Source organism: Mobula birostris, chromosome 4 (assembly GCF_030028105.1).
Source record: "Mobula birostris isolate sMobBir1 chromosome 4, sMobBir1.hap1, whole genome shotgun sequence".
NCBI lineage: Eukaryota > Metazoa > Chordata > Chondrichthyes > Myliobatiformes > Myliobatidae > Mobula > Mobula birostris.
The window spans coordinates 28,002,292-28,028,730 of record NC_092373.1 but is presented as its reverse complement, the minus strand read 5'-3'; the positions used below and the strand labels follow the sequence as shown (position 1 = coordinate 28,028,730).

The following is a 26,439-nucleotide window of genomic DNA, read 5'->3' as shown; positions in this document are numbered from 1 at the left end:
CCACAGTAGTGTAGTGGTTAGTGCAACACTATTACAGCTTGGGGCATCGGAGTTCAGAATTCAATTCTGACGTCACCTGTAAGGTATGTTTACCCCATAGAATGTGTAAGCTTTCTCCAGGTGCTCTGATTTCTTCCCACAGTCCAAAAACATAACAGTACATTGGTCACCGTAAATTGTCCATTGATTAGGTTAAATTGGCAATTCATGGGTGGCATGGTTTGGAGGGTTGATTCCATGCACATCTCAAAATAAATAAATATGCATTCCTATTAATGTATCAGACTTTACAAAGCGTATCTTTACATGCACAGGCATGTATATTATTTGCAGTGGGTAGATGTAGGAAGTAGTGAAGCTGAAATGTCTCTCAGTTGTAAGTATTGACCAAAGTACCTTGGACACACTGGCAAGCATTCAGATCTTAGGTCTGCAGTAATCTTTTTTGTATGCTTTGACAGTCTGTTCACATTGTTCACAGGCAGCCCATCAAGTGGGTGAGGATGAAATAAGCTTGTCAACATTGGGTCGAGTTTATACTATTGACTTTAACTCTATGCAGCAGATCAATGAGGACACTGGGACAGCTCGTGCTATTCAGAGAAAACCCAATCCATTGGCCAACACAAATACAGGTAAGTACTGCCTTGTGAACTTGACTTAAGCGTATCACTCAGGATGTAATTTAAACTTTTGAAAGTGCACTTGTATTAACTCGAATATTTTAGTATCTAAAAATTCTTTGGCACATGAAATAGTTGAAAGTTGGTTAGGAAACAATATCAATATGTATAACACTTTCCTGGAATTTTGGATAGTACATAGTGCCTTTACTCTATACTATAAGACCAGAGTGAGCCTTAAATCTGCAATGAATTGTAAATAGCTTGTATCAGTTTTCACCAAGGAGGGAGGATATTGAGAGCAGTGTGAGGCTTCCTAATGTGCTAAAGCATCTTAAGGTCAATAAGATGCTATTGGGTCTTCTGAAGAGTATCAAAATAGATAAGTCTTTTGGGTCTGTTGGGATATATCCCACATTTTTGAAAGGGGGGGGAGAGTTGCTGAGGCCTTGATAAAGATTTTTGTATCCTCACGGGTGACAGGTGAGGACCAGGAGGACTTGAGGAATTGCCAGTGTTTTTCATTTGCTCACGAAGGAGAATAGGAATAATCCAGAACATTATATAGGCCAGTGAGCCTCCTATCAGTGGTAGGAAAGCTATTGGAAGGGATTCTTAGGGATAGAATTAGTGTGTTTGGGAATAACATGGCCTGATCAGGGACAGTCAGCATGACTTTGAGGAGGCCAGGTCTTGCAGACTTTTTTTTTTTGAGGTGATAAAGGTGATTCATGAGGGTTGAGAAGTAGACTTGCACACTGATTTTCAGGGCATTTGACAAGACTAATCCAGGTTAAATGTATGGTATCCACAGTGACTTTGTATATTGGAATTGGGAGTTTGCTTGCCCATAGAAGAAAGAATTGTAGGTCATTTGGCCTGATTTTAGTGATTAGAAAGATTATGAATGAGGTTTCAGGGTACTTGGAAGCACATGATAAAATAGGCTAAAGTCAGCGTGGTTTTCTCGAGAGGGGTTCCCAACTTTGCGAGGACCTGGACCAATACCATTAAGCAAGGAGTCTGTGGACCCCAGACTGGGAACCCCTACCTTAAGGGGAAATCTTGCCCTACAAATACCAGGCAGGATAGATAAAGGAAAGCTATTGGATGTTTTTTTTTCTTGGATTTTCAGGAGGCCCTGGACGAGATACCACACAAAGCTGCTTTACAAGATGAGCGCCCAGTCTTCCATACTAGCATGGATAGAAGATTGGCTGACTGGCAGGAGGCAGGGTGGAAGTGAAGGGACTGTTTTTTTAGTTGGCTGCTGTGAATAGTGGTGCGCCACAGGGGTTCGTGTTGGGACCGTGTCTTTTCACGTTATATGTCAATGATTTCTGTGGGTTTTGTGGCAACATTTGTGGACAAATGCCAGTGGGTGGTGAATATGTGGAATTTAGTGCCAGATATCTCTGCAGGCCAAGTCATTGGGTATATTTTTAAGGTGGAGGCTAATAGTTTCTTGATTAATCCAGTTTCAGAGGTTACAGGAGAAGGCAAGAGAATGGGGTTGAGAAGGGTAATGAATCAGCCATGATTAAATGGCAGAGCAGACTCAATGGGCTGAATGGCCCAATTCAGTTCCTCTGTATTATGGTCTAATGTAAGGAGGCGGCTAGTAGTGGAATGGTTTTATTCTGGCTAGTAGTGCATGAATAATGATTTGCAGTGGTTGATGCTGGGGCTTCTGTTTATTTACAAGTTACATGAATGAAAATGGGGATGGGTGAGTGATAAAGATTAGTGGAATTGTGGACAGTGGAAGGCTGTTGAAGGTTACAGCAACATATTGATCAGTTGCAGGTATTGGCAGAGAAATGTCAAATAGAGTTTCATCCAAGTTAGTGTAATATAGTGCATTTGGGGAGATCAAATGTAAGGGGGAAAGCCTGAAGTTAATGGCAGGTCCTCCAACAGCATTAATGTATACAACACACACAAAATGCTGGGGATGTGCCTCATGCATGGAAAAGAGTAAACAGTCGATGTTTCCGGCTGAGACCCTTCATCAGCATTGATGTACAATTGAATCTTGGGGTGCAAGTCCATAGCCCACTGAAAATGGCCATGCAAGTATATGGAATGGTAATAAGTTATATGGAAAACTTGCCTTCATTGGGCATTGAACATGAGATTACAGCAGCTTTATAAAATTTTGATTAGGTTGCACTTGGGATATTGTGTGCCATTTTATTTATTGAGATGTGGCATGGAACTGGTCCTTCCAGCCCTGCAAGCTGCTCCGCCCAGTAATCCCCGATTTAATTCGAGCCTAATCACAACAATTTGCGATGACCGATGAACCTACCAGTTGGTACGTCTTTGGATTGTGGGAGGAAACTAGAGCATCTAGGGGAAACCCACATGGTCATGGGAAGAATGGTAAAACTCCTCGCAGACAGCGGCAGGAATTGAACCCAGGTTGCTGGCACTGTAAAGCGAGCGCTAACACGAAGGTACTCTGGTGCCCCAATTTTGATTGCCACATTGCAGGAAGGATCTATAGAGGCTTTGGAAAGGGTGCAGAAGAGGTTTACACCCAGTGCTGGCTGGATCAGAAAGTATGTTCTATAAGGAAAGGTTGGACAAATTTGGGTTGTGATGCGAGGCGATCTGATAGAAGTTTATTAAATTGAGAGGCACAGTCAGAATCTTTTTCCTATGGTAGAAGTGCTGGCAGTGGAGGGATTAGTGGAAGAGGCTGTTAGGAAAGGCACATTAATATGGAGAGATAATGGATTATGTACAGGCAAAATTTTTAGTTTGGTTCTGCATCCTGTTTGGTACAGACATTGTGGGCTGAAGGGCTTCATGCTGTGCAATGTACAAAGTTATGATTAGAGGTCATGGTTGATAATTTACTCCAGTATTTGGTTAAATTAGTGATTTTTTTTTTGTTCTGTTTCAAAAACCTTGTAGACTGTAGATCTAGCGCTAGCTGAGAAAACATTTAACAAATAATGGAATTGCTCACCAAAAGAAGGCCATGCTTTCAATTGTGTCTCTGTAGGCCTGTTGGAAGAGTTGTTTGTCCTGATTTGCAGTCTTCCCTCCTTCCAACTTTGTAAAACTTTTCATATTTAAGAATTTTTCCTATTTTCCCTTTGAAGGTTTTGACTGCTGTGTATGCACATCAATAGGGAATGCAATTCATATTCCAACCACTTATTAGAAAGTAGGAAGATTTCTTCTTTGGGTTACTTCTGATTATACCCTTAAACCATTGGAGGGAAAAAAAATCTCTAAATCCTCCAAAGGTATCTTCTGAAATTAGACCAGGTATTTCACACGTAATTGCAATCCTTCATACTTGGGATCATTTTTGTAAATTGCTTTATCCTCTCAAAATATTGCATTTCTAAGAAAAATTGGTGCCTAGGATTGATGGTCATAATGCTTCAGTCAGTTTGCTGTTTGATGTAGAGTTTTCTATAAATGAATAATTTCCTTGCAGGAATAGGAAGTGAGGAAACAGTTTAATCTGATTAGCACCTTGCCAAGATACTGCACTACTGAAATTAGTTTTAAATTTGATTTCTACATGTGTTTTAGTAGTTTCAATATTTGTATGAGGGAATGGGAAAGCCCTTGCATATTAAGGATTTGTTAATTTGTTTTATTTTTTTTTAAAGAGCTATCTGTCTTTAGTGTCCTTCCATATTGTAGTTCGGGGCTTTCTAGAACGACACTTAATGCCCTTTCATACATCAATAGCCTGGTTGTTATACAGTCCAGAGCAAGAACAAGAATATTTCTTCAGTAATAACTTGCAACCTCTACAGCTTTATTAGATAAATTCAATAATATGCTTTGGCAGAGATTTCTAGAGATTCGTGTTTTGTACTGTGACATTCTTGTCTTAAGAGACCCTTAAGAATCAGCATTCCTGATGCTCCTTTGGATTTATACAGCTTACATTTAACTGTGCTTAATAAAGTTTCTAATGTGTACAGGCTGAAAGATTAGGTTTAATTAAGCTAGGTCATTAGCTTAATTTGCACAGCATCGCAGGCTCAAGGGACCTGTTCCTTTGCTATACCTTTATATCTTATTAAATCTCCAACTCTGGATTTAAGAAACTATGTAGTTGATTGAGGCAGATATGTCATGCCAGCCTGCTTTGTACATGTAACTAAGAGACACGTGATGCTTCAGGAAGAGGTTGCTATTTTACTTTCATTCCTTGCCACTGAATAGAACTTTCCAGAATTCTGCAAAGTAACTGAACTATTATGAATCTTGATGCAAATGTGGGAGCTGCCGGAGTAACAGTCTAATGTTTGATTTTCATTGCGTAGGTGGTCACTCTGAAACCAGGAAGGATGATGCACGTGCTCAACTAATGAGGGAGGATCCAGACCTGGCTAAATGCTTTATAAAGACATTATTTGGTGTGTTGTATGAAGTGTATAGTTCATCAGCTGGACCTGCTGTCAGACACAAGTGCCTTAGAGCAATTCTTAGAATAATTTATTTTGCTGATGCTGAACTTCTAAAGGACGTTCTAAAAAATCATGCTGTTTCCAGGTAGGTATTAATTGTAGACTCTTTTGTACTTCACTATAATGTACACAACTTTTCTTTTGAACATTTCGGAATTGAGTATTGAACATTTGTGAAAAGACTAAGTATCCTACTGTTGAGTTTTATCCTTTTAATAAAAAAAAAGGACCAGTAATCAGAGATGTAGTTCCAATTTAATTGGCAAAATAACCAGAGGTAGCACCACCTAGGGGATAAGCAAGGGACAATTTATATACAAGTTGAATGGTGCTGTACTGGAGACATAAGATATCTGAAATAGAAGCTGTGTTGGAAACCCTTATCAGATAAAGCAGCATCTTTGGAGAAAAACATTAAATGTATTCAGTATCCTTTTATAGGCAGTGGAGTGGCTGAAATGGGCCAATACTTCAAGGTGTTAATTTTTAGGATTGTGAAATCATTTGCAAAAAGAATAATACCTTTTTCGTTTGGCTGTATGGCTGAATGACAATTAAACTTGAACTATGAAAGCTGGCATGATGGTGCTTCAATGTGGCTGTTTCTTAACCTCAAAGTAACAGGAACTGATGATGTGTTTGTTTCCTCTTCCTCCCTGTCCTCACCACCATATCCCACCACCAAAATCCAACAGCCACATCGCTTCCATGCTATCAAGTCAAGATTTCAAGATCGTAGTAGGAGCACTTCAGATGGCAGAGATTTTAATGCAGAAATTACCGGATATTTTCAGTGTTTATTTCAGAAGAGAAGGTTCAGAATTTTTTTTTTATTGCACCTTGTGGGCTTTATTCATGGGACTAATTGTTACAGATTAATGATCTTATTATTTTTGGGTTAAACACTTTAATTTCTACTCTCTTCTGTAATTAAAATTTGCAATCTTGAGCGAAATATGAAATAACTTCTGCATTTTGGTCAAAGGTGTAATGCATCAAGTGAAAAATTTAGCGGAGTCTGAGACCCTGTTGACCAGCCCTCCAAAGGCATGCAGTAGTGGGATCGCAAGTCTGGGCACAGCGGCTACAATTAGCACAGCCACAGCTGCAAGCAATACCATTCCTGATCTCGGATCCCCCAGCTTCCAAAGTATGGATGATTCTTTGGATTTGAGCCCCCAGGGGTAAGTTTAAAGTTTCTGCTTTCAAGTAGCAAAACATTCTTGCATTCCAATCAAGTTGGAACTTAATTGGTTCACAAATAGATTAATGATACTGGATATTAAGTAGATGAACTTAACAGGTTCTACCTATCTTTAAAAGCCTTAAATTTTGTTCTAAGCTTATTGAAAGCAGCACATGGTGTGGAGCTTACATTGAGTTGCTACTGGTTGAATCCTCATCGTTTCTGTGTTCCATACTTTATTAAACAATCTACCCACAACAGGAAAGGTTTTTTATGATCCTGGTAGGCATCATGTAAATCTGAAGTGCAATTAATTGCTAACAGAAACACCTGCTGTAAAACATCACCAGGTATTAAATTTTACTAAAGCTACTTGAGAAAATATTATAAGCCACTAGTGAAACCTGTATGTTAAGGTTCTATTTCGTATCTCAAGACTACCTAACATTGATAAATAACAAACTATTCCGATCAGCAATGTGGAAGGTTAGAATCATCAGCATTTAATTTTAACTTGATGTCAAAATTGACTAACATAAGCTAACAAAAATCTGCGCACACAAATTCACCCTTGGATTCATGTGTATGGTCAGCACTCTTTGCTGTCCAAATGACAGGCGCATTCTTTAAGGAAAATGTATTCTGTGTACCATATCTAAACTTTTAAGGGTGGCACAAGGTTCACCATTTAATGCTTTTGGTGGAAATGCTGAGTGCCAACCCAGACTCCATGTACATTGACTTGCATTCCCAATGTTCAAAGTACATTTATTATCAAAGTATGTATGCAGGCTTGAGATCAATCTTCCTGCAGGCACCCACAAAAACAAAGAAACAAAATAGAGCCTTGTTTTTTTTTAAAAAAAAACTCAAGGCCGTCAAACGGCCAATGTGTGAAATAACAGTTTGTGCAAACAATGAAAAGTAGACAAATAACAATAACCAGACACAGTTCAGCACTGAAGCGCTCTGATCGAATTGCAATCTAAAGTAGTAAACAAAAACACAAGAAATATGAACTGCATAGTCAAAAGTGAGGCCACAACTGTGGAGCCCATCAGCCTGAAGACTATAGGGCAACAGCCACACCTAAACCCAGCCTAAGACATCTGTACATTCTGCCTGCCAGCAGACAGCACTGAACTCCTATTTTCCCTTTCTCATCCTCAACAATTTTAATCGTACTTGGCGCTTTAATTGGAGCAGAGTAATGGAGTCAGCTACAGGTTTGTGTTCTGCCATTTGGTGCTGTGTACAACTCCAGCATGCCCATAGTTACACTTAGCTGCAGTGAATCCCCCAGAAGATTGCAGAAGTGCCAGATCACTCAGTCAGCCCAAAGATGCATTCTTAAAAGGGAATTGTAGGCTGCAATCTTTCGCCAGTCAGAAGCAGCATGTTTAGGAGAAGAGTATCCAATAGTTTTGTAATCTGTCTGCAAGATGTCACCTTTGTCATTCTGTTCAACTAGTGAAGGCAAAATGAATATATTACTGCTTTCGGAGTCAATGTATTAGCAGCTATATGATGTAACTACTTTCTGTAATACTGGCCAAGACACTGAGGAAACAAGTACGTCGGTATCTTGGCAAGTACAAGCACCATAGAAGCTGTTAACTGATGATCTGCTTCATTGCACTTGTTGTAGTTTACTATGATATTTTTCTATTTAAAAAATGCTCAATTTGCCTGGTCATTGTAAATGACATATTTGACTCTTTCTGATATGCATTGGAGTTTTCAGGAATGCTGCCAGGGCCACTTACAGGAATGTTATTTTTCCCTTTCCAGACGATTAAGTGATGTCTTAAAGAGGAAGAGATTGCCAAAACGTGTAACCAGGAGGACAAAGTATTCACCTCCAAGAGATGATGATAAAATAGACAATCAAGGTATGTTTCTTAGATGGTTGTGGTCTACTTATGAAAATGGCAATTTTATTTTGCTATTACAGGTTGCGTACTCCTTATCTAAAATGCAAAAAGCTCAATTTTTTGAGCACTAACATAATGTCACAAATGGAAAACTCCACAGGATGCTGAGAAGGTTCCCAGATGATGCACAGGTCTCTGTGCACCACAGACAGTTCTGAGAAGTGACCTCATAGGTAATGAACAATGGTACAGTGGACTTTTACCACTGTACCATTGAGAGCATACTCACCAATTGCATCTCAGTGTGGTATGGCAATTGTCCCGTATTGGACTGCAAAGCACTCCAGCGTGTGGTGAAAACTGCCATAGATTATTGGCACCCAGTTGTCCACCATTGAGAACATTTACCATAAACGCTGCCTGGGCAGGGCGAAAAGCATTATCAAAGATGCATCTCACCCTAACCATGGACTTTTAACTCTCCTCCCATCCAGTAGGCGCTACAGGAGCCTCCACTCCCGCACCAGCAGGCACAGGAAGAGCTTCTTCCCTGAGGCTGTGACCCTGCTGAACCTCACATCACAGCGCTAAGCAGTATTGCACCCATATTGTACTGTCTCAGTACTTTTATATTTGTGTGCTGTAGCACTTTTTTGTTGCAGTTATTTTGTAAATAACACTATTTTTTGCATTTCTGGTCAGATGCTAAATGCATTTCATTGGCTTTGTATCTGTACTTGGCACAATGACAATAAAGTTGAATCTAATCTAATCTTAGTGAAAAATAGAAAAATGGTGCATAAAGCAAAAAATAAAGATCTCAATCGTGTACAGTCAGAGTGAACACGTGCTTAATGTGATCATAAAACTAGCAAAGATCTATAACGGCGAACTAAAAATTGAAGGCAATTGTGAATATTCAACAGGCTGGCTGCAGAAGTTTAAGGAAAGGCATGGCATTAATTTTTTTTTTAAAGAATCTGTTGATCGCAAAGCTGCAGAGAAATTTGCCAAGATCACGAATGAAAATCTCAACAGAAAAAGTCTACAATGATTGTTCTTGTACCCTAAATAAAACTTAAGCAAATACTGTACAAATACAGTAATATAACCTTTTAATCAAAACACTGCATCATGGGTGGAAACTGAAAGGCTGGCTTTGTTTGTTGCTCATTAGATGATTCAGGTATTCTCCTGTTGCTGCTTTTGTTACCCTGCACATTATGTTTTCATGATATTAATGGTATGTAATCATTTTTACTGTTAAGTATGTATGTGATGAACAAGTGTAAGACAAAGACTGCTTACTGGTAGCACAAATTAAGAGTTGGAAATGATGGCGATCCTTGGCTATCATTATATATTCCAAAATCTGAAACTCCTCTGGTCCTAAGCACCTTGGATAAGGAGTACTCGCCTGTACTGTGTACATAGTAACAAATAAGTGGGTAAGCAATTCAGAATCGGGTTTAATATCACCAGCATATGTTGTGAAATTTGTTAACTTTGCAGCAGCAGTACAATGCAGTACATAATATAGGAACACATGATAATATAATTTACATGACAATTTTGAAGAAAGTGACTGGTTTTGAAGTTAAAGCCAAGGATTCTGAATTCTACTTTTGTAAATAGCACTTGCATTTGTGGGATTAACAAATGTGAAATATTCAGAACTGAAATCACTTTGCTGTTTATCCATTTAAAATACTGCATAATTTTGCTTTCTACACTGCATTTTCTAACTTGTCCACTTAACCAATCTACCTTGCATTTCATTTTCCCACCCAGCTTTGTCATCAAATATTTCATGAAATCATTATTCATTAATGAAATAGATGAGGACCTACAGAAATGACAATAATTTGCTAATATGCAAATAATGTATTTATTGCCCTTTTAAACAATCCCCTATATTATCCACAGAATGTTACTGCCAAACTTGATAAGTGTTAGCACTATCCCATTGTTTCATATTACAACACTTTTGTATGACATGTTATTAAATGCAACTAGAAAATCCAAAGTGCATTGATTCCCTCTTTTACATCCTGAAGTCCCTAGGTTTGTCACAAGACATAAGAGTAGAATTAGGCCATTCAGCCCATTGAATCTGCTCTACCATTCCATCATGGCTGATCCCAGATCCCAAGTCATGTTTTGTTTATTTACATTGATTTTTTTGTACTTAATTTTTGGCACTGCACAAGTCCTTAGTAATCGATTCTTGCATTTTCCTGACAGTTGACTGGTTTATAGTATACATGAAGGATAGTAGCTATATCTGTGACTGTTTTGCAAACTGTTCAAAGGTGTATTTGAAAGTCAGTGTGTTAAATTCTAGCCAATCATGTAATTTTTAATTTCAAAGACGAGGTTTGTAACTTTTGTTTGTGCGTGAGTTTTTTTTTGTCCCAGTGTGGGTGGATTATGACTGTTGGTTGAGTTTGTGAACTTGTTCATGTACTTCAGGGTATGCTGCAAGTTTTCCATCTTTGGTTTAGTTGAAAGATATGAAAGCTGTATTAAAATTTATTTTAATCAGATTATTTTACACCAGATCACCAATGGACTGTTGAAATGTTGGATATCAGTAGCCGTTTTGGTTGTACTTGGGCAGAGTTTAAAATTAGGCTGCAATGTTGTTGAAAGCACTGCATAATTTCATAACTTCACTAATTCATCTTTGAAGAGGAGTTTGAACTTTAGAAAATATCTCTATAATGGAATCTTGTGCATCTTACTACCTTTTATCAGCTTCTGTTTTTCTTACAGCAAAGAGCCCCACAGCTGCCCAGTCTCCCAAATCTTCCTTCCTTGCAAGTTTGAATCCAAAAACGTGGGGAAGGTTAAGTACACAGTCAAATAGCAACAATGCTGAACCAGCACGTACTGCCGGAGTAAGTGGCATTGCACGGGTCACCTCAAAGGATACAATGTCAAACAACAGGTATTACTCTATAAGAAATGTGCAGGAAACTAACTTTACATTGTCTCAGATTGTAGAGTTAAAATAACATGACAGTTTAGTTCTTTTAAGTTTGCTTTATTTGGAAGTTTGCTCAACAGTACTGTTATTGGCCAATTTAATTTGTATGGCATTAAGTTTATTAAAGTGAATGATGTGTATTACTTGGATTCCAATCTGTAGTTACACCATGTGCATAATTGATAACCAGATGTTTAGTATATATTCCAGGTAATAGCTGTATTGATAGCTGTGAAATCTGCTTTCTAGCACAGAGTGCAGTTTCCTAAACCAATGTCTCTTTTTCAAACATTCACTTATTTCAGTGCTGGAATGGCCTTAATTCCCCAATTATTTAATGTTATTTGCTGTCCAAATTCAACATTTCAAAATCGAGCTTATCAATTGTATATGAAATTGTTTTGTGTCTGCAGTACAGTGCAAAGGCACAAAATTTACTATAAATCACATAGAGCAAAAGAAGGTACTTGTTCATGGAGCATTCAGAAATATGAAGGTGGAGGGGAAAAAGCTGTTCCTAAATCATGGAGTATGGGTCTTCAGCTCCTGTATTTCATCCTTGGTGGTAGTAACAAGAAGAGGCTATGTCCCAAATGCTGAGTATCCTTGGTGATGGATGCGAGCTTCTTGATGCATTGCCTCTTAATGTTCTCAATGGTGGGGGAAGTTATACCTGTGAACTTCTGAGTTGACAACCCACTGCAACCCGCAGCGATCCTGTGGATTGGAGCCTCCATACCAGGTGGTAATGCAGCCTGTCAGAATGATCTATAAAGCATCGCTGTAGAAATGTGCAAGAGTCCCTGGTGACATACCACATCTCCTCAAGCTTCTAACAAAGTAGAACCGCTGGTGTGCTGCCTTTATGATTGTATCATTGTGCTGATTCTAGGACAGATTCTGAGATGTTGACATCCATGAACTTGATGCTGCTTGTCCTTTCCACAGCTGACCCCTCAATGACTGCTGTGTTCTCCTGACTTTGTTTCTTTCAGTTCTAGCATTGCATGAGCACTCTACATAGGTCCATGTACTAGCAGTTGGATCTTGAAAGAATATTCAGATGTTGTCATTTATTACTGTTGCTTCTGAGGCAAGTTTTATATATAGGGGAAGAAAAGATGAAGCTATGTGCCATTTTATTTTGTTGATTGTGTGGTACCTTACAGATTTTGCCATTTGTATTTTGAACAAACACTTGCCTTTCAGAGAGAAGATAAAAGTGTGGATAAAGGAACAAGCCCATAAATTTGTTGACCGTTACTTCACCTCAGAGAATGTGGACGCAAGTAATCCTGCACTGAATGTACTTCAGAGACTTTGCTCTGCCACTGAACAACTAAGTTTGCAGGTGTGAATCAATTTTTTTTGAAAACCACTAAATAATGATTTAGATTATAGACTATAACTTAGAGATTTTAACTGGATGTCTTGGTGTCCGGCATTCATATGACAGATTGAATTCTTTATATAGTAAAACTGGGCTAAGTTGTAATCGTTGGTCTCCATGCCCTGGTTCCCCAACATAACATTGCTTAACAGGCAAGAATTGTCCTGTCATCTCATTTCTCTTGACTGCAAGGGGTGTTGAACACTTTCCATCCTTTGTACAAAAACATCTATTACTTCAATTTAAACTTCTAATTAACTAGATGAGATGAAGATGGGTAGGAAAGTTGTAAAGAGGACACAAGACTACAAAGAGATTGATATTTTGAATGAGTGGGCAAAGGTCTTGCAGATACAGGTTTCCCCCACCATCCGAAGGTAGAGCATTCCTATGAAATGGTTCGTAAGCCGGAATGTCGTAAAGTGAAGAAGCAATTACCATTTATTTATATGGGAAAAATTTGTGAGCATTCGCAGACCCCAAAAAAACAACTGCCAAATCATACCAAATAACACACAAAACCTAAAATAACAGTAACAAATAGTAAAAGCAGGAATGATATGATAAATACACAGCCTATGTAAAGTAGAAATACTTTTCTACAATCATTGCTGCACTGTTCTCCGTAGCGAAAATCTCACGCAAGCGCTCTCAGCAGAAACACTCTGTCCAGTAACCTTTAAGCTATGAAGCTGCCAAATCATACCAAATAACACATAAAAATACACAGCCTATATAAAGTAGAGATAATGTATGTACAGTATAGTATCACTTACGGGAATCGGGAAGACAGCGCCGAGCACACTGATGGTGTGTTAAGCTGAGTCGTCAGAGGTTGGGGTGGTGCAGTGGTCCCCACCCTCCAGGCCGCTGACCAATACCAATCCATGAAGAATACAGCGGTGGCCGGGACATACCCAGCATATCTTTAAGAAAAAAGCTGAAATAAACAAGCTAATTGATTAGGTGCCACCCGGCAGGTAAATGTCGGCCCAGATCAGAAGCGACGCAATCAGCAATCGCCTCTGATCTGGGCCGACATTTACGTGCCGGGCGACACCTAATTAATTAGCTTGTTTATTTCAGCTTTTTTCTTAAAGGTGTATTGGGTGCGTCCCGGCTACCACTGCGTTCACCGTGGCAAAGTATCGGTCTGCAGCCCAGGGATTGGGGTGGTGGGACATTGGGGTGTCTTCTCATCGTCGTCTGTTTCCATCAGGGCATGCGGGTCATCTTCTATGTCTGCCTGCCTCGATGTCGAAGGTCGAGGTTCGTCGTCTGCTGTGGCTGATGTGGAAGGCTTGAAAAACGACAGTATGCTTGACTGCTTATCCTCGCACATTTTTCTGTCATCTCACGCAGTTGCTTCACGTTCAGTTCCTGGACGACTTCACTTTCGGTCCGTTCGCTACTGCATTCGGTTTCGATTGCTATCCTTTCCTCTTCCAATTGCATCAGCTCTTCATCTATCAGTTCTTGGTCCTGGGATGCCAAAACCTCTTCAACATCATCTTCGTCAACTTCCACAAGCCAAGCTCTCTTTGTCCTTACGTCATTCACCACAATCGAAACGTTTAATTATGTCTAGTTTTACATTAAGTGTAACGCCCTTAGGAGCTCTTTTAGGCTTTTCCGATACCTTAGAACTTAGCTTGCTAACGGCTGCTCACAGACACTTGTTTAAGCATTACCGGCTAGAATGCAGTTTCAGAGGAGGAGCTTGGCTGCTCGGGGCGCGCGCTGCTTTTTTCGTAACACTGAAAACACCTTCTGTTAGCGAAAACAGGTAACTAATGTAGGTCTTTCGTAACAGCGAGGTTTCATAAAGCCAATGTTCGAAAAGCGGGGGGACACCTGTAGATCATAATCGGGGGTGTAACTTTTCTTGCATTAAAATGATAAGTAAGCATATTATCTAAACAATGAGTGCAGAGCTCTGAAATGGAGGGTTCTGGATGTCATAGAAGTGATTGCAAAAGGCTTCTCTGCAGATTCGGCTAGTAGTAGGAAAACGTTATTAGAAAATTAATGTAAGAATGGAGAGGTCATGCTTTGTTTTTGAGGCTTGTGTCTACTGGGCTACAAGAAATTTAGAAATAGAGGTTAATTACTTTATTTCACAGCCTCCCAAATGTTGGTAGGAACTTGTGTATATGAAATCAGATGGATGTAGGATTTAAAAGGTTGTGATAGGTGATTATAACTTCTATCACATTGGCTGTAAATGCCTTGCTTCTAAGTGATTAGATGGAGGCAGAATTTGTAAAGTGTGTCCAAGAAAGTTCTTCGCAGCGATATGTAGATGCCCCTACTTGAGAAAAGGATGCCCTCAACTTCTGCTTAGGAAAAAAGGCTGGGCAAGTGGATCACCTGCCAATGCAGGAGTGCTTTGGGCCAGTAAGCATAATTCAAGATTCTCTAAAGATTATTGGACTGGTCCTCAATGTCCTAAATTGGGGGAAGGCTAATTTCACTGGCATTAGACAGGAACTTTCAAAGTTGATTTGTGGGTAAAGGGATGTCTGGCAAGTGGGAGGTTTTAAAAGTGAGACAAAAAGAGTTCAGGGATAGCATGTGTCTGTTGAAGTGAATGGAAATGATGGCAAAATTGGGGAACCTTGGCTGATGAGAGATATTAAGGAGATCTGGTCAGGATAAAGGAGAGATTGTATATGTGGTATAGGCAGCTGGGATCAAGCAAATCCCTTAAGAGTATGCGATGTTGGTATACAGAAATTTGGAGGGAAAAAGGGACTACGAAACTTTCTGATAAGAATCCTGAAAGTAAACTACAAATAAAAGGATAGCTAGATAGACAGTGGGTTTACTTGAGGATTAATGTGGAAATCGGTATGTGCAGCCATGGGAAATGGACCAGGTCTTAAGTGAATACCTCATATCTGTATCTACTGTAGAGAAGGACATGAAAGCTATTGAGTCAATGGGGGCAGAATTTGTAAAGTCAATATCCTGAAATGCGTAAAGATGGATAAATCCCCAAGGCCTGATGAGGTGTATTCTATGGTATTATGGTTAGCAGGGTGGAATGGGGAGGGAGGGGGGTAAGATTGTCAGGGTCCTTGCAGAGTTTTGTGACAGTGGTCGCCACTGGTGAAGTAGCTGAAGTTGAAAGGTAGCTAATATAAAGTAGTATAGCAGAGGTTTTCTAGGGAACTGCAGTCTGGTGATCCTTGTATCAGTGGTGGCAGTTTGTTGATGGCTTTCTGAGATGTATTTGGAAAGACGAGGACTGATTGAGATTATGTAGTAAAGGTTAGTGGGAAGTCATGTCCCATGAACTTGGGTTTCTTTTGAAGAGATAACCAAAGGACTTGAGGGCAGGGCAGGAAATGTCAAGTGAACTTCAAGGTTTTTGACAAATGGTTTGCCTGTCTTCAGCGGCTGAGACATTGAGTACAATACTATAAAATATGGTTAGGCCATGCTATAGATGTCTAAAACTAGATGCTTAAGGTGAAGGAAAAGATTTTTAAAAAGTGGATCTGAAGGAGTACATTTTTCATTGCTTTCTAGAATGAGGGGCCAGAGGAAGTGGTCGAGGCAGGAACAGTAGCGACGTTTAATTGGCGTCTGGGCAGGCCGTTGAATGAGTTAAGCATAGAAGGATATGAAATTAATTCAGGCAAGTGGGATTAGTATAGATAGACCTGACTGGTTAGCATAGATAAAGTGCTGTATTGTCAGAAGGTTAGAACACATGGAATCTAGGGAGAGTTCACCAAATGGATAAAAAATTGGCTTGGTGGAGTGAGTCAGTTTTTCTTCTGATTTGGGGGTGAATGGTGGTGTGCCACAGAGATTGGTACTCAATCCTCTTGTATACATTAATAATTTGTATGAGCGTTTGGGTAGCATGATTAGTAAACTTGCTAATGATCCTGAAGTTAGTAGAGTGGATAGTGAATAAAGTTGCTTAAGTTTATAGGATATTGGGGAAAGAGGGCGAAGGAATGGCAGATGGAATTTAGCTCAGACAAGTGTAAAATAATGCTTTTTTGGAAGTTAAACCAGGACAAAACATCCAAAGCAATTGGCAGGGCTCTGGGAAGTGTTAATGCCGGTCTTCCATACAACCTTGCTGAGGCCTGCGCCCTGGAGAGTGAAGACTTCCCAGGTGCAGATCCATGGTCTCACAAGACTAATGGATGCCTTTTAAAATTTTATAAATGAAGCTAACTGGCATACAACTAGTAGGTTCTATGATGAATATCCTTCAAAATGACAAAGCAGAGTTGATAAAAATTAAATAGAAGTTTGAGTAACTTAATGTCTTGGGTTAGGGAATGGGTTTCAATGGTAAAAGGTTTCACTCAGCTGATGCAGCCATATTAGATTATGATCTGATTCCTGCAAAGTCCGTTTCAGTTTGTATATTTCAATGCCGATTCCATTTCTCTTAGAATCTACCTGGTTCATATAATTCTAAATGTCTACAGTGCTTTAAATTTCATCTCAAGAGTGTAACATTAGACTCCCCCCCCCCCCCCCCCCCCCCAGTCGCTTCCTTGATTGTTTTGCAATCAGGCCTTTGCTCTATCTACCCACCTATTTCCACCGAGCGTCATTTGTCCAATGCTATACATGATGCATATACTACACGTTTCACCTTTGCCTTTGATCAAGTCTAAAGCTGAAACTTTGATCTCATGTCACATAATATTAATTTTAAGAGATTATTTCTTAATGAAAGCACGTTATGAGGTTGTCTAAGAATTATGTAAATCATGAATATTTGTATAAAATGTGTGCTAGAATAGCATTTGCACTAAATTTTTGAAGCAGTTTTGTTATAATTGATATCTTACAATGTTTTAACCTTCCTCTCTCTCTCCTCTCCTCCCTCCCCCCCCCCCCAAATAAAAGGTGGACGGAGGAATTGAGTGCCTTTTAGAAATCCGCTCAATAGTCTCTGAGTCTGATGTGTCGTCCTTTGAAATTCAGCACAGTGGTTTTGTAAAGCAATTACTGTTGTATTTGACGTCTAAAAGTGACAAAGACCTTGTGAACCGACATGTCAGATTGAAAAGGTTTCTTCACGTATTCTATGGTTGTCCTGTAAGTGGTAACTCTGATTTCATACATTTATTTTTTCCCTTCTGACAAATCTTGCCAATTTGATAACTAGTAATACCAGATCTAGTTCTGTAAGATCGTCAAACTGATGAGTCACTCAAAAAGCACTTCAATTTTTCATTGCAGTGTATATATTTAAATTTCAGAAAGGTTAAAATTCTTTATGAACCATCTTGACATCAAATAGTATTAGTCAAAAACTTTGTAAACAATTTTGAACCTGAAGCACCCAAATGTCTTGCGGTGTGTGGGGAACAGTTGCCACAAAAATTAGAACAGTTTAAAAAAAAAAGGGCTGCAAGAACATTCAATGTAAATAGGTATGGGTAGTAGGGAATATAGCCATGGAATCAGAGCAGGTGCAGTGGAAGTACCGTCTGCTTACCACTTTTATCATATTCTTAAGTTGATTATTGCTCAAGGAAACAAATAGTTGGAGTACTGTACATCTTGAAGTTCAGTAGTCATATTATAATCTGTGATTGTATATTCTAAAGGAAGATGCTGTTTTTTTTGGGTGACTGATCAGAGTTGGAAGTTGTCCTTTCATCCTTGCATTTCCTATAGTAGTGACCCATGACATTGGTTATATTAAAAGCTGTTTCCTCTTTACTTTATGGATTTGCTTCTATTAGAATATTTGACAATGCCTTTTGGCCTTGAAGATTAACTTGTTCAACCAAATTAACCATTGCAGAAATAGGGCAGGGGTTAGAAGTTCTCACATCTCATCCCAGCTAGTTACACTTACCTATGCCTGGAATTTAATGTAATAGTTTCACTATTCTATTGGATAAGTAGAATTGCAATGATATTGGAAGGTCTGCAGCATTCAGGTCCAACGATTTACTGAAGCAAGGTCCATGCCACCAAAACTTATGAACTTCTCTGGCAGTTTGGCTACAGATTGTATTACCTACAGGATAGAGTACAACATATAATTACTGTGATAGCACCTCTCCCTTTTAACCTCTAACCAGTAATATCGTGCTTATTCTTCAGTGGTAATTTTCATGCTGCATGTTTCACTTTGATATATCTTGTTCATTGTTGCTGTATCAAAATCTTAGATTCATTGCTTAAGATGTCATTGGAGTGCTGCAGAGAGGTAAAACTAAATTATTCTTCATGTCAAAGCAATTGGTGTCTCAACTTTTAAGGGAGATTATAAGTAACAATTTTTTTTTAGATTAGCTTGCCTCCAACTAAGTAAATTAGCTGTCAATTTAATGTAATTTATTCAGGTACATCCACAAATTAACCACCAGGAGCGGTATTTCCAATAAGCACTCATCCAGTTATTTGCTGTCTCAGCTCTAAGTTCTGTCCCTACCAAATGAAATAAAACAAGAGAAAAACGTAGTTTTAAAAACTATTGGCCTCGAGAGGAAGTCAGTATCTTTATTAATCGCTAAATCCTGGTAACTTTTTCTGGGGCACTTCACTTTAATTTGGTCTTCAGTGGTGTGTAAGCAATTGTATGGTAAATTTTGCTTATGAGAGGAGAAAAGTCATGATTTGGTGAAGTTTTGTTGATTTGTCTTTGGCCAATGAATGTGAGGAGTAAGAGGATCAGAGGATATGAGGAATTTTTTTCAACAGATCATTTGAATCACCAACATGAGGTTATGGACCAAGTGCAAGTAAATGGGATTTGTTCATTTGGATAATTTGGTGGCATGGGCATAGTGGGCCAAGAAGCCCATTTTTGTGCTGCTTGATACTGATTCTGAACATGAGATGTTTCAAAAACTTTTTGTATAATTGCAGAATAGATCTAAATATATAGATGCATTGCCATTGTGTTAATAGTTATGTTGTCTGCACTATTATAAACCTGTTATGTTGCCAGTGCTGAAAATATATCTGCCTATAATAGACTTAAAAAAAAAGATCCAACTGATAATTATTTCTTTTGTTGGAAGCTGGCTTATAATGTAACGTGTTTAATCGCTCTCCAACACTAAATGATATAAATTGTGCACACAGATTGAAAGCTCATTTTCCAAGTAGCATCTCTGATATAGGTCTGTTAATCAGTTCTATCTCAGAGGTTTTGCTAAGAGAAATTCTGCTGACCTAGCCACTATTTGCAGAATGCCTTGTGCTGAATTAAGCTTTGGTGTCATTTGCCTTTACACATTTAAAGTAAGGAGGAAGGAAAAAATCAGTTTTCCAAACCTGGATGAATAGAGATAATTCTCAGGATTGCTATGTATTTTATCTCTTTGCAGCCTCCAGGAGATGAACCTCTTGGTAGACTTGAACCACTTGGAAACGGGCCATTGCTGGCATTGGTGCACAAAATGAACAATTGTCTGAGTCAGATGGAGCAGTTTCCAGTGAAGGTGCATGATTTCCCAAGTGGTAATGGAACAGGAAGCAGGTATGAATAATAGATAGAAGTATTAAGAATTTAAAGGTGTGGAAACTGCATTTTTCACTCTGTTCCCTTGCTGTCTCCACCAACCTGCAGGCAATCTAAAAGAAAGCCAGCCATTGTTGAGAAACACTTACAACCTTTAAGGTTAATATCCCTGGATTACAGCAACTTAATTTTATGATTCAGATATTAGAGATTGATCTTTGGGTGTGGTTTGATTTAACTAAATCATGGAAGTCCTATGACTAGGTGTGTGGGTTTTGCTGGTGTGTTCGGCATATCATGGTGTTGTTCCATACCAACTTAAAAATGAACTCAGTCTGAACTTTATTTAGCTCCAAGCTGAAATAGCATCCTGTTGCTGTAAGTTTTAATGAAATGGGAAGCTATTTCCCCTATTAATTCCACACTAGCTCTCAGTGACAATCCTGCTGGTTTTATTTCCCTGTACGCTTGCTATATGTCAAATGGTGGTGTAGTGGCATCAGCATCAGGTGAAGGGCCACGGGTTTGAACCCATCCTGCCCCCTGCTCACTTTCCATCCATGCTGGGTTGATCATCGAGCTAGCAACTCGGCCTTGTGAAACAAAACGGACAAATACTCAGGAAATGGCAAAGAAAATGCTTCCCAATGCACCACAGTTTGCAAAAAGGAACAACTCTTGCTATATGTTTATTGTAGGCCAATCAATATTAATTTTTGATTTATTTTGGCATTAACCTATATTGAAGAGTAATTTACTGAAGTCACCTTGCCAGTTGTGATGTAGAACCAGAGGAAACACAAGCAGTCACACCAAAATGTAAATTTTGCACAATGTCATCATGCTGCACCTAGTGAAGAGGTTCTCTTGGAGTTCAAAAAAAAAACTAATATTTGGAGCCTATGTCAATGTTACGTGTTTGGGTAGATTATGTCACTGTTACCCATTTTAACTTCTAATTGTCCGAGGCTAAGTTAGCCTTCAGTTATAAGCACCTGAGACTTTGCAAATAATACTGGAATCCAGAGCAACACACAATACTGGAGGAATTCAGCAGGTCAGGTAGCATCTATGAGGGGAATAAATAGTTGGTGTTTTGGGCTGAGACCCATCATTGGGTTTCAGCTGGCCTTCAATTATTTGGAATTTTTGAGACTCAAGTATATAATCAGCATCGGGTAATATAGTGATGGTTTTTGAAATAATGTAAGCTTTTAATTTCAGACTCTATCCTGCACTGCTCATGTACATGTTTACATTCTACCTCTGCATTTAACCTGTTACTCTTGCATAAATCTTTCCTGATTGGGGTGGGGGAGGGCAGGGCAGTATAATAGTTTTAGTTGCCTGTGTATCTCTGGAAGTTAGTTTTCCTTTTCCATGACAATGTACTTTCATTTGATTCTTTCTTTCATCAGGGGATCACAGGCTCTGAAGTTCTTCAATACACATCAATTGAAATGTCAGTTACAGAGGCATCCAGACAGTACCAATGTCAAGCAGTGGAAGGGTGGTCCAGTGAAGATTGACCCATTGGCTTTAGTACAGGCCATTGAGCGTTATCTTGTTGTCAGAGGTAATGGCTGTTTGATATGAGTTGAGCAGTAAAATTTTCTTTCAATTATGTTGTGATGTTGGCAATAATGTTCAAATTTTACCTTGGATTAAAAATCTACTGTATTTTGTCAAACAATCGAGGCTTTGTCTAATTTACACCAACCTGGACATTTCACTTAAATTGGCTTAACTGTCTGGGACAAATTAATTTTATTTGAAAATATTTAAATATCATTAGTTGGACTCAATGTTTTAATGCCACCTTATTTAAACCTTAATTTAAGATTGTTTATCATTCCTCAGTTCACAAGTGTAAAGAATCCATTTTCCATTTGACTTGGCTTAACAAAATTAACTTTTAAGAGTCCTCAATTAAAATAGCAACACTTAAAAAGCTAGACTAGAATTGAGGTTATCTGTTAAGTTTTATTTTGCCAGGGTGCAGCTTAGAAGCTGAAGGAAATCAATTCGCTATTGAGAGATGCAACATGTTTTCAATCGCCCAGCTGATTTGTGGCTTTGCTAAAAATCTGAGTACAGACCGCATTTATTATAGATGAAAAGCAAAAGACACCAACGCTCTTGTCTACTTTATACTGGAAGTGGATAAAAGTGAGCTGGATTGACTTTAAAGGAAGAATGAACCCCAGTGGCTTGTTATGAGGAAAGCAATGTCACTAGTATAGATAGTAATCTGCCTATAAAACATCAGGAATACTTCACAAAAGTAGATCAAGCATTCCATTTGAAATTTTGATTTTATTTTGCTCAGATGTTAACTATTCATCTTGCAAAGAGAAGAATGTTAGAAAAACAAATCTTAATGGTTGAAGGCAAAACAGATTGAAGAAAAGAAAGAAAACAGATTGCATGTTTAAAGCAAGGGCAGAGGAAAGATGAGAAAAAATTGCCAATGCTTTAAAATTTTGCTTGTATACTGAAGAATGACCAAAAAACCCTATTAAATGTTATATCAAAGTAGATTAATTTAGGCCTATTTGTCCTGGGGTTCACGGACATCTTGGTTATTGGTAGGAGGTGCATGGCATAAAAAAAAAAGGTTGGGAACCTGCATTAGTCTGTCATTTCTTCTGACATTTATGTCTCAAAGGATGTGTGTGTGTTTGTATAGATATAGATAGTTAAAATTTCCCAGCATGGACTTTGGAATGGATAATTTTGACAAATCACAATTTTTTTTTCTAGGTGACAACAACCATTATGGTTGAGGCAAATATTGTGAATGGGATTCAAGACTGTTTCAAGTAACCATGGAAGTGCCTTTGAAATTAGTGTTGGGATCCCAAATTTAATTGTAAATGGTCAGAGAAAAATGTACAAGCCAAATATTAAAAACTGTGGTTGATACAGTCAAAAACATATCAATTAAGAAATGGTATCTTTAGTTAAAGAATAGTAGGTGCTATATTCTGGAACTAGTGCCGTGTTCATTTTGAAAATATAGGTTCAATAGAAATTAATGTCATGTGAAGAAAAAAAGAAATTCTTATTTTCATAATGGGAAATGTAAAAGTTTTAATACTAGAAGACCCAAATGCATGGTGTACACTTGAGTTCCGCATTATAGGGAAGCTATTAGGAGGGCGTGAAATATAAACTTGCTTTGCTGCCTTGTGTTAAGAAATAGAAATACTTGAATTCTTGGAGTTATTTCCATTAGCTACATGCAAATTTTGTGGTAAAAGCTGGGCATTTAGGAGTTGCAGGTTATGCTTCCTTCATATACAGGCGTGTTCTGTTCAGTTACCTGATGAGGTAACTGTAGCCATGGCCAGAAACAGAAGTCGTCAGGTGGTACTCAACCTTCATAGTATTTTCAACCACTACACTCTCCAGTTGGTGGGTCAGCAGTGGTAGCCAAGTCAGTGCCTATTTGCTCCTGACTTCCAGCTCAACTCCTCTCACCTGCTTCATATTCAGTAAGAGGCTCTTTCTGCTTCCCCTCCATCCTGTGAGCTGCTTGGTTCTTGCTGTTCTCATTAAGGCCCGGCACAGCCTCCACGCTGACCTTGCCGGGGAACCCTCTACAGCCAACCTCCACAAGGAATAGCCAAATCTACCGTTCTTTGTTCTTGCACTCCTCTATTGAGGACTGGTACTGAAGGGCCTTCTTGCATCCTTCCTCCTCCCTCCTCTGGTACTATGAGCTCCACCAGGATGATTTTCTTGTGTTTGGTGGACCACAGTATGATGTCTGGCAAAGTGTGGTTTGCACGGCTTCTGGGAACTGCAGCTTCCTCCTCACATTGATCTTCATCTCCCATGGTTTGACAGTTTTCAGCAGATCAGACTCGGGCCACTTTGATATGACTGGCGTGGCCCTCTCCTTGATGAAAATGACGGCCTTCTTTGCCCCCTGCCGGCTGGTCTCTTTTTACACCTCTGCTACTCTAGTGTGTTAGTAAGAGACAGCAGGACCTTGTTGTGGTGCCACCTATACCATCCTCATGTTAAAGCTGTTTTGCATCTTGACAGTATGTGTTCCATTGAACCCCGCTGACCATAAAGCTTGCAGTTTGAGTCCTCTCTCAGCCCCCATGTGTGCAGCTGTGATGGTGTAGGGAGAGTGTCATACACGGACTGTGGGAGGAAAGCAATGCAGAAGGGTTCCAGTTTCCAAAGCTCTGCCAGAGTGATCTTGGACTTGGAAAGATCACCTTCCTTCCAGGCGCCCTCGTGACCCCAATTCCACTGCCTTTCGTCCTCGTGGTTCCATACCTCTGCCTGGATCATGTCATGCCTATCCCTTGCACTTGCACTCCCCCATTGTTTGAAATGTGCAGAACCAAGGCCTTGCCATCCCGGGCATGGGTTGCCGGTGATGTCTGTCAATTGCAGGGAGCTCACTGTAAGATCTATGGCCGAGTTGGAGACCTAATTTTGTCTTAATTTTGTTGTGACTCTTGCTTAGTTTATTAGCCTGTCATCAAAACCCCCCAATGTCAATACAGCTCTACACTTTGCCACCTTGAACTCCTCCACTACCATTGAAAGTGGCAGCTGTAGCCAGCCTTATCTTGTGTAGAGCCCCACTGAATTTTTAAAAAAAAATCTCTGCCACCTTGAGGTGCAAAATTCGGCTGATGGAGAAAGCGTAGAGGAATGAAAAAGAATAGAAGGTAAGTAAATATTTAGAACTGTTCTTGTGCTTTTTTTTGCACTATAGTGGTCATGATTTTTAATTGCATTTGTGTTCTCTATTGTGCTGGTCTGAAATTCTGGAGCTAATATTGACATTTTTCTGATTCAAGGGTATGGAAGAATACGTGAGGAAGATGAAGATAGCGATGATGATGGCTCAGATGATGAAATTGATGAGTCATTGGTGAGTTTCTCTTAGCTGGATCTTACAGAAGTGTTTATCATTGTCAGCTTATTCTATTAAAACTAATGGTTAACTGTTAAATGTTCACTTAGAAAATCAGTTTGTTTGTTTTAGAAAATATATTTCTATCTACAAATTTACTTTATTTGATCACAATATAAAATTTTCTCATAAAAGGAGAGAAACGTTCAACCAACATCCAAAAGAAGCCATCAAATGCTTAAATTTATGTCGTGTGTCCATCTGAGTATATCCATCCACATTTCCATGTATTGCTTTCCGCTGCAAATTCAAGCACCATCCAAGCTTTGGAGAATGTTACACCATTATATAACATTTACCTTTGCTATGATTATTTTCTACTGTTGAATAATTCTGTGTGATTTATTAAGTTTTATTTAGTCTCAATTGGCTGAATAGATTGGAACAAGCTGTTCTCTTGTTATTGTTCCTGGTTGTGTTTTTTTTTTTTAGCTATTACCTCGTACTGGAATGTAATAACGATTGATAATTTGTTAAACAGTCTACTCTTGCAAAATCTTAGAGCTGGAAGTTAAAACTCAGGAATTTGAGTTATGCTTGAAGAGGCATGCAGTTTGGACATTTAAATCAATTTATAAATTGAAATTATATCCATTATGAAATATCCTTTATATTAAGCTTTCTCAGAATATTGTTTCACAGAGAAAAAGGTGTAAAAACAATAACTCTAATTCTTGTCCTTGTGTTTTCATACTTTACATGAAAGTGCAATTTGCAGCTTTGGCATTGATCTTTAAACCTGAACAGGAATAGGTCACACATCCTGCTTTCAAGCTTGTTCTCCCTCAGCCATGACCATAGCTGTCTGTGCCCAGGTACTGATAAGGTATTATTCAAAGTACTAAAATCTAGAATACTCCAAATATCAACCACATGGGGGGATGGATGGAAGAGAATTTTCTCAAATCTCTACCCTTAATCCTCTGGTTGTAAATACCACTTTCTTCAATGCCTACCACTTTCTTCAATGCCTACCATTTCTTCGATCCATGCTGCTAATCTGGTTTAAAGGTATATTTAATGTGGAAGAAATGTATACATCCTGAAATGCTTTTTCTTCGTACCCATCCAAGAAAACAGGAGTGCCCCAAAGAATGAATGACAATTAAATGTTAGAACCCCAAAGTCCCCCCAGCTTCCCCCCACCAGCAAACAAAAAAGCATTGCCACCCGCCACTTAGCACTCAAGTGTGTAGCAAAAGCAACAGCAAAGACACAGACTTGCAGTACTCAAATGCTATGCATTCATCCGGTATTTGACATACCACAGGTTCTCTCTCTCCCTAATAAGGGAGAAAGATATCTCTGTTTCACAGTGAGAGGGGAGACATAACAAACAACTCGCTAGTTTATGATGTTAAAAGTCCATTGCGTCGCTTTTTCCGAGCTCTGTGCCCAAAGATTTCAGGTCTCTGGGTACACAGCCAAAGATCTTCCAGCTCCAACGACGCACTGGTCCAAGACACTGACCTTCGATCTGCCAGTCTCCAAAACCCCAAGATCCTAGGCCTCCAAAGGTGAGCTG

The 26,439-nt window shown here is 39.0% G+C and overlaps 1 protein-coding gene across 10 annotated transcripts in view; it reads left to right on the top strand.

Moving 5' to 3' along the window:
• Window positions 1-26,439, top strand: part of trip12 (thyroid hormone receptor interactor 12) — a 145,817-nt gene that overhangs the window by 77,323 nt on the left and 42,055 nt on the right. For 9 of the 10 annotated variants that reach the window (XM_072255057.1, XM_072255051.1, XM_072255053.1 and 6 more), the window contains 11 exons: window positions 482-635; window positions 4,925-5,153; window positions 5,764-5,882; window positions 6,054-6,252; window positions 8,046-8,146; window positions 10,904-11,078; window positions 12,327-12,468; window positions 17,392-17,583; window positions 19,836-19,987; window positions 21,388-21,545; window positions 24,799-24,872. In XM_072255057.1, coding sequence (XP_072111158.1) covers window positions 482-635; window positions 4,925-5,153; window positions 5,764-5,882; window positions 6,054-6,252; window positions 8,046-8,146; window positions 10,904-11,078; window positions 12,327-12,468; window positions 17,392-17,583; window positions 19,836-19,987; window positions 21,388-21,545; window positions 24,799-24,872 — 1,695 coding nt within the window. The remainder of the gene's footprint in view (window positions 1-481; window positions 636-4,924; window positions 5,154-5,763; window positions 5,883-6,053; window positions 6,253-8,045; window positions 8,147-10,903; window positions 11,079-12,326; window positions 12,469-17,391; window positions 17,584-19,835; window positions 19,988-21,387; window positions 21,546-24,798; window positions 24,873-26,439) is intronic. The other variant, XM_072255058.1, reaches the window with a different exon arrangement.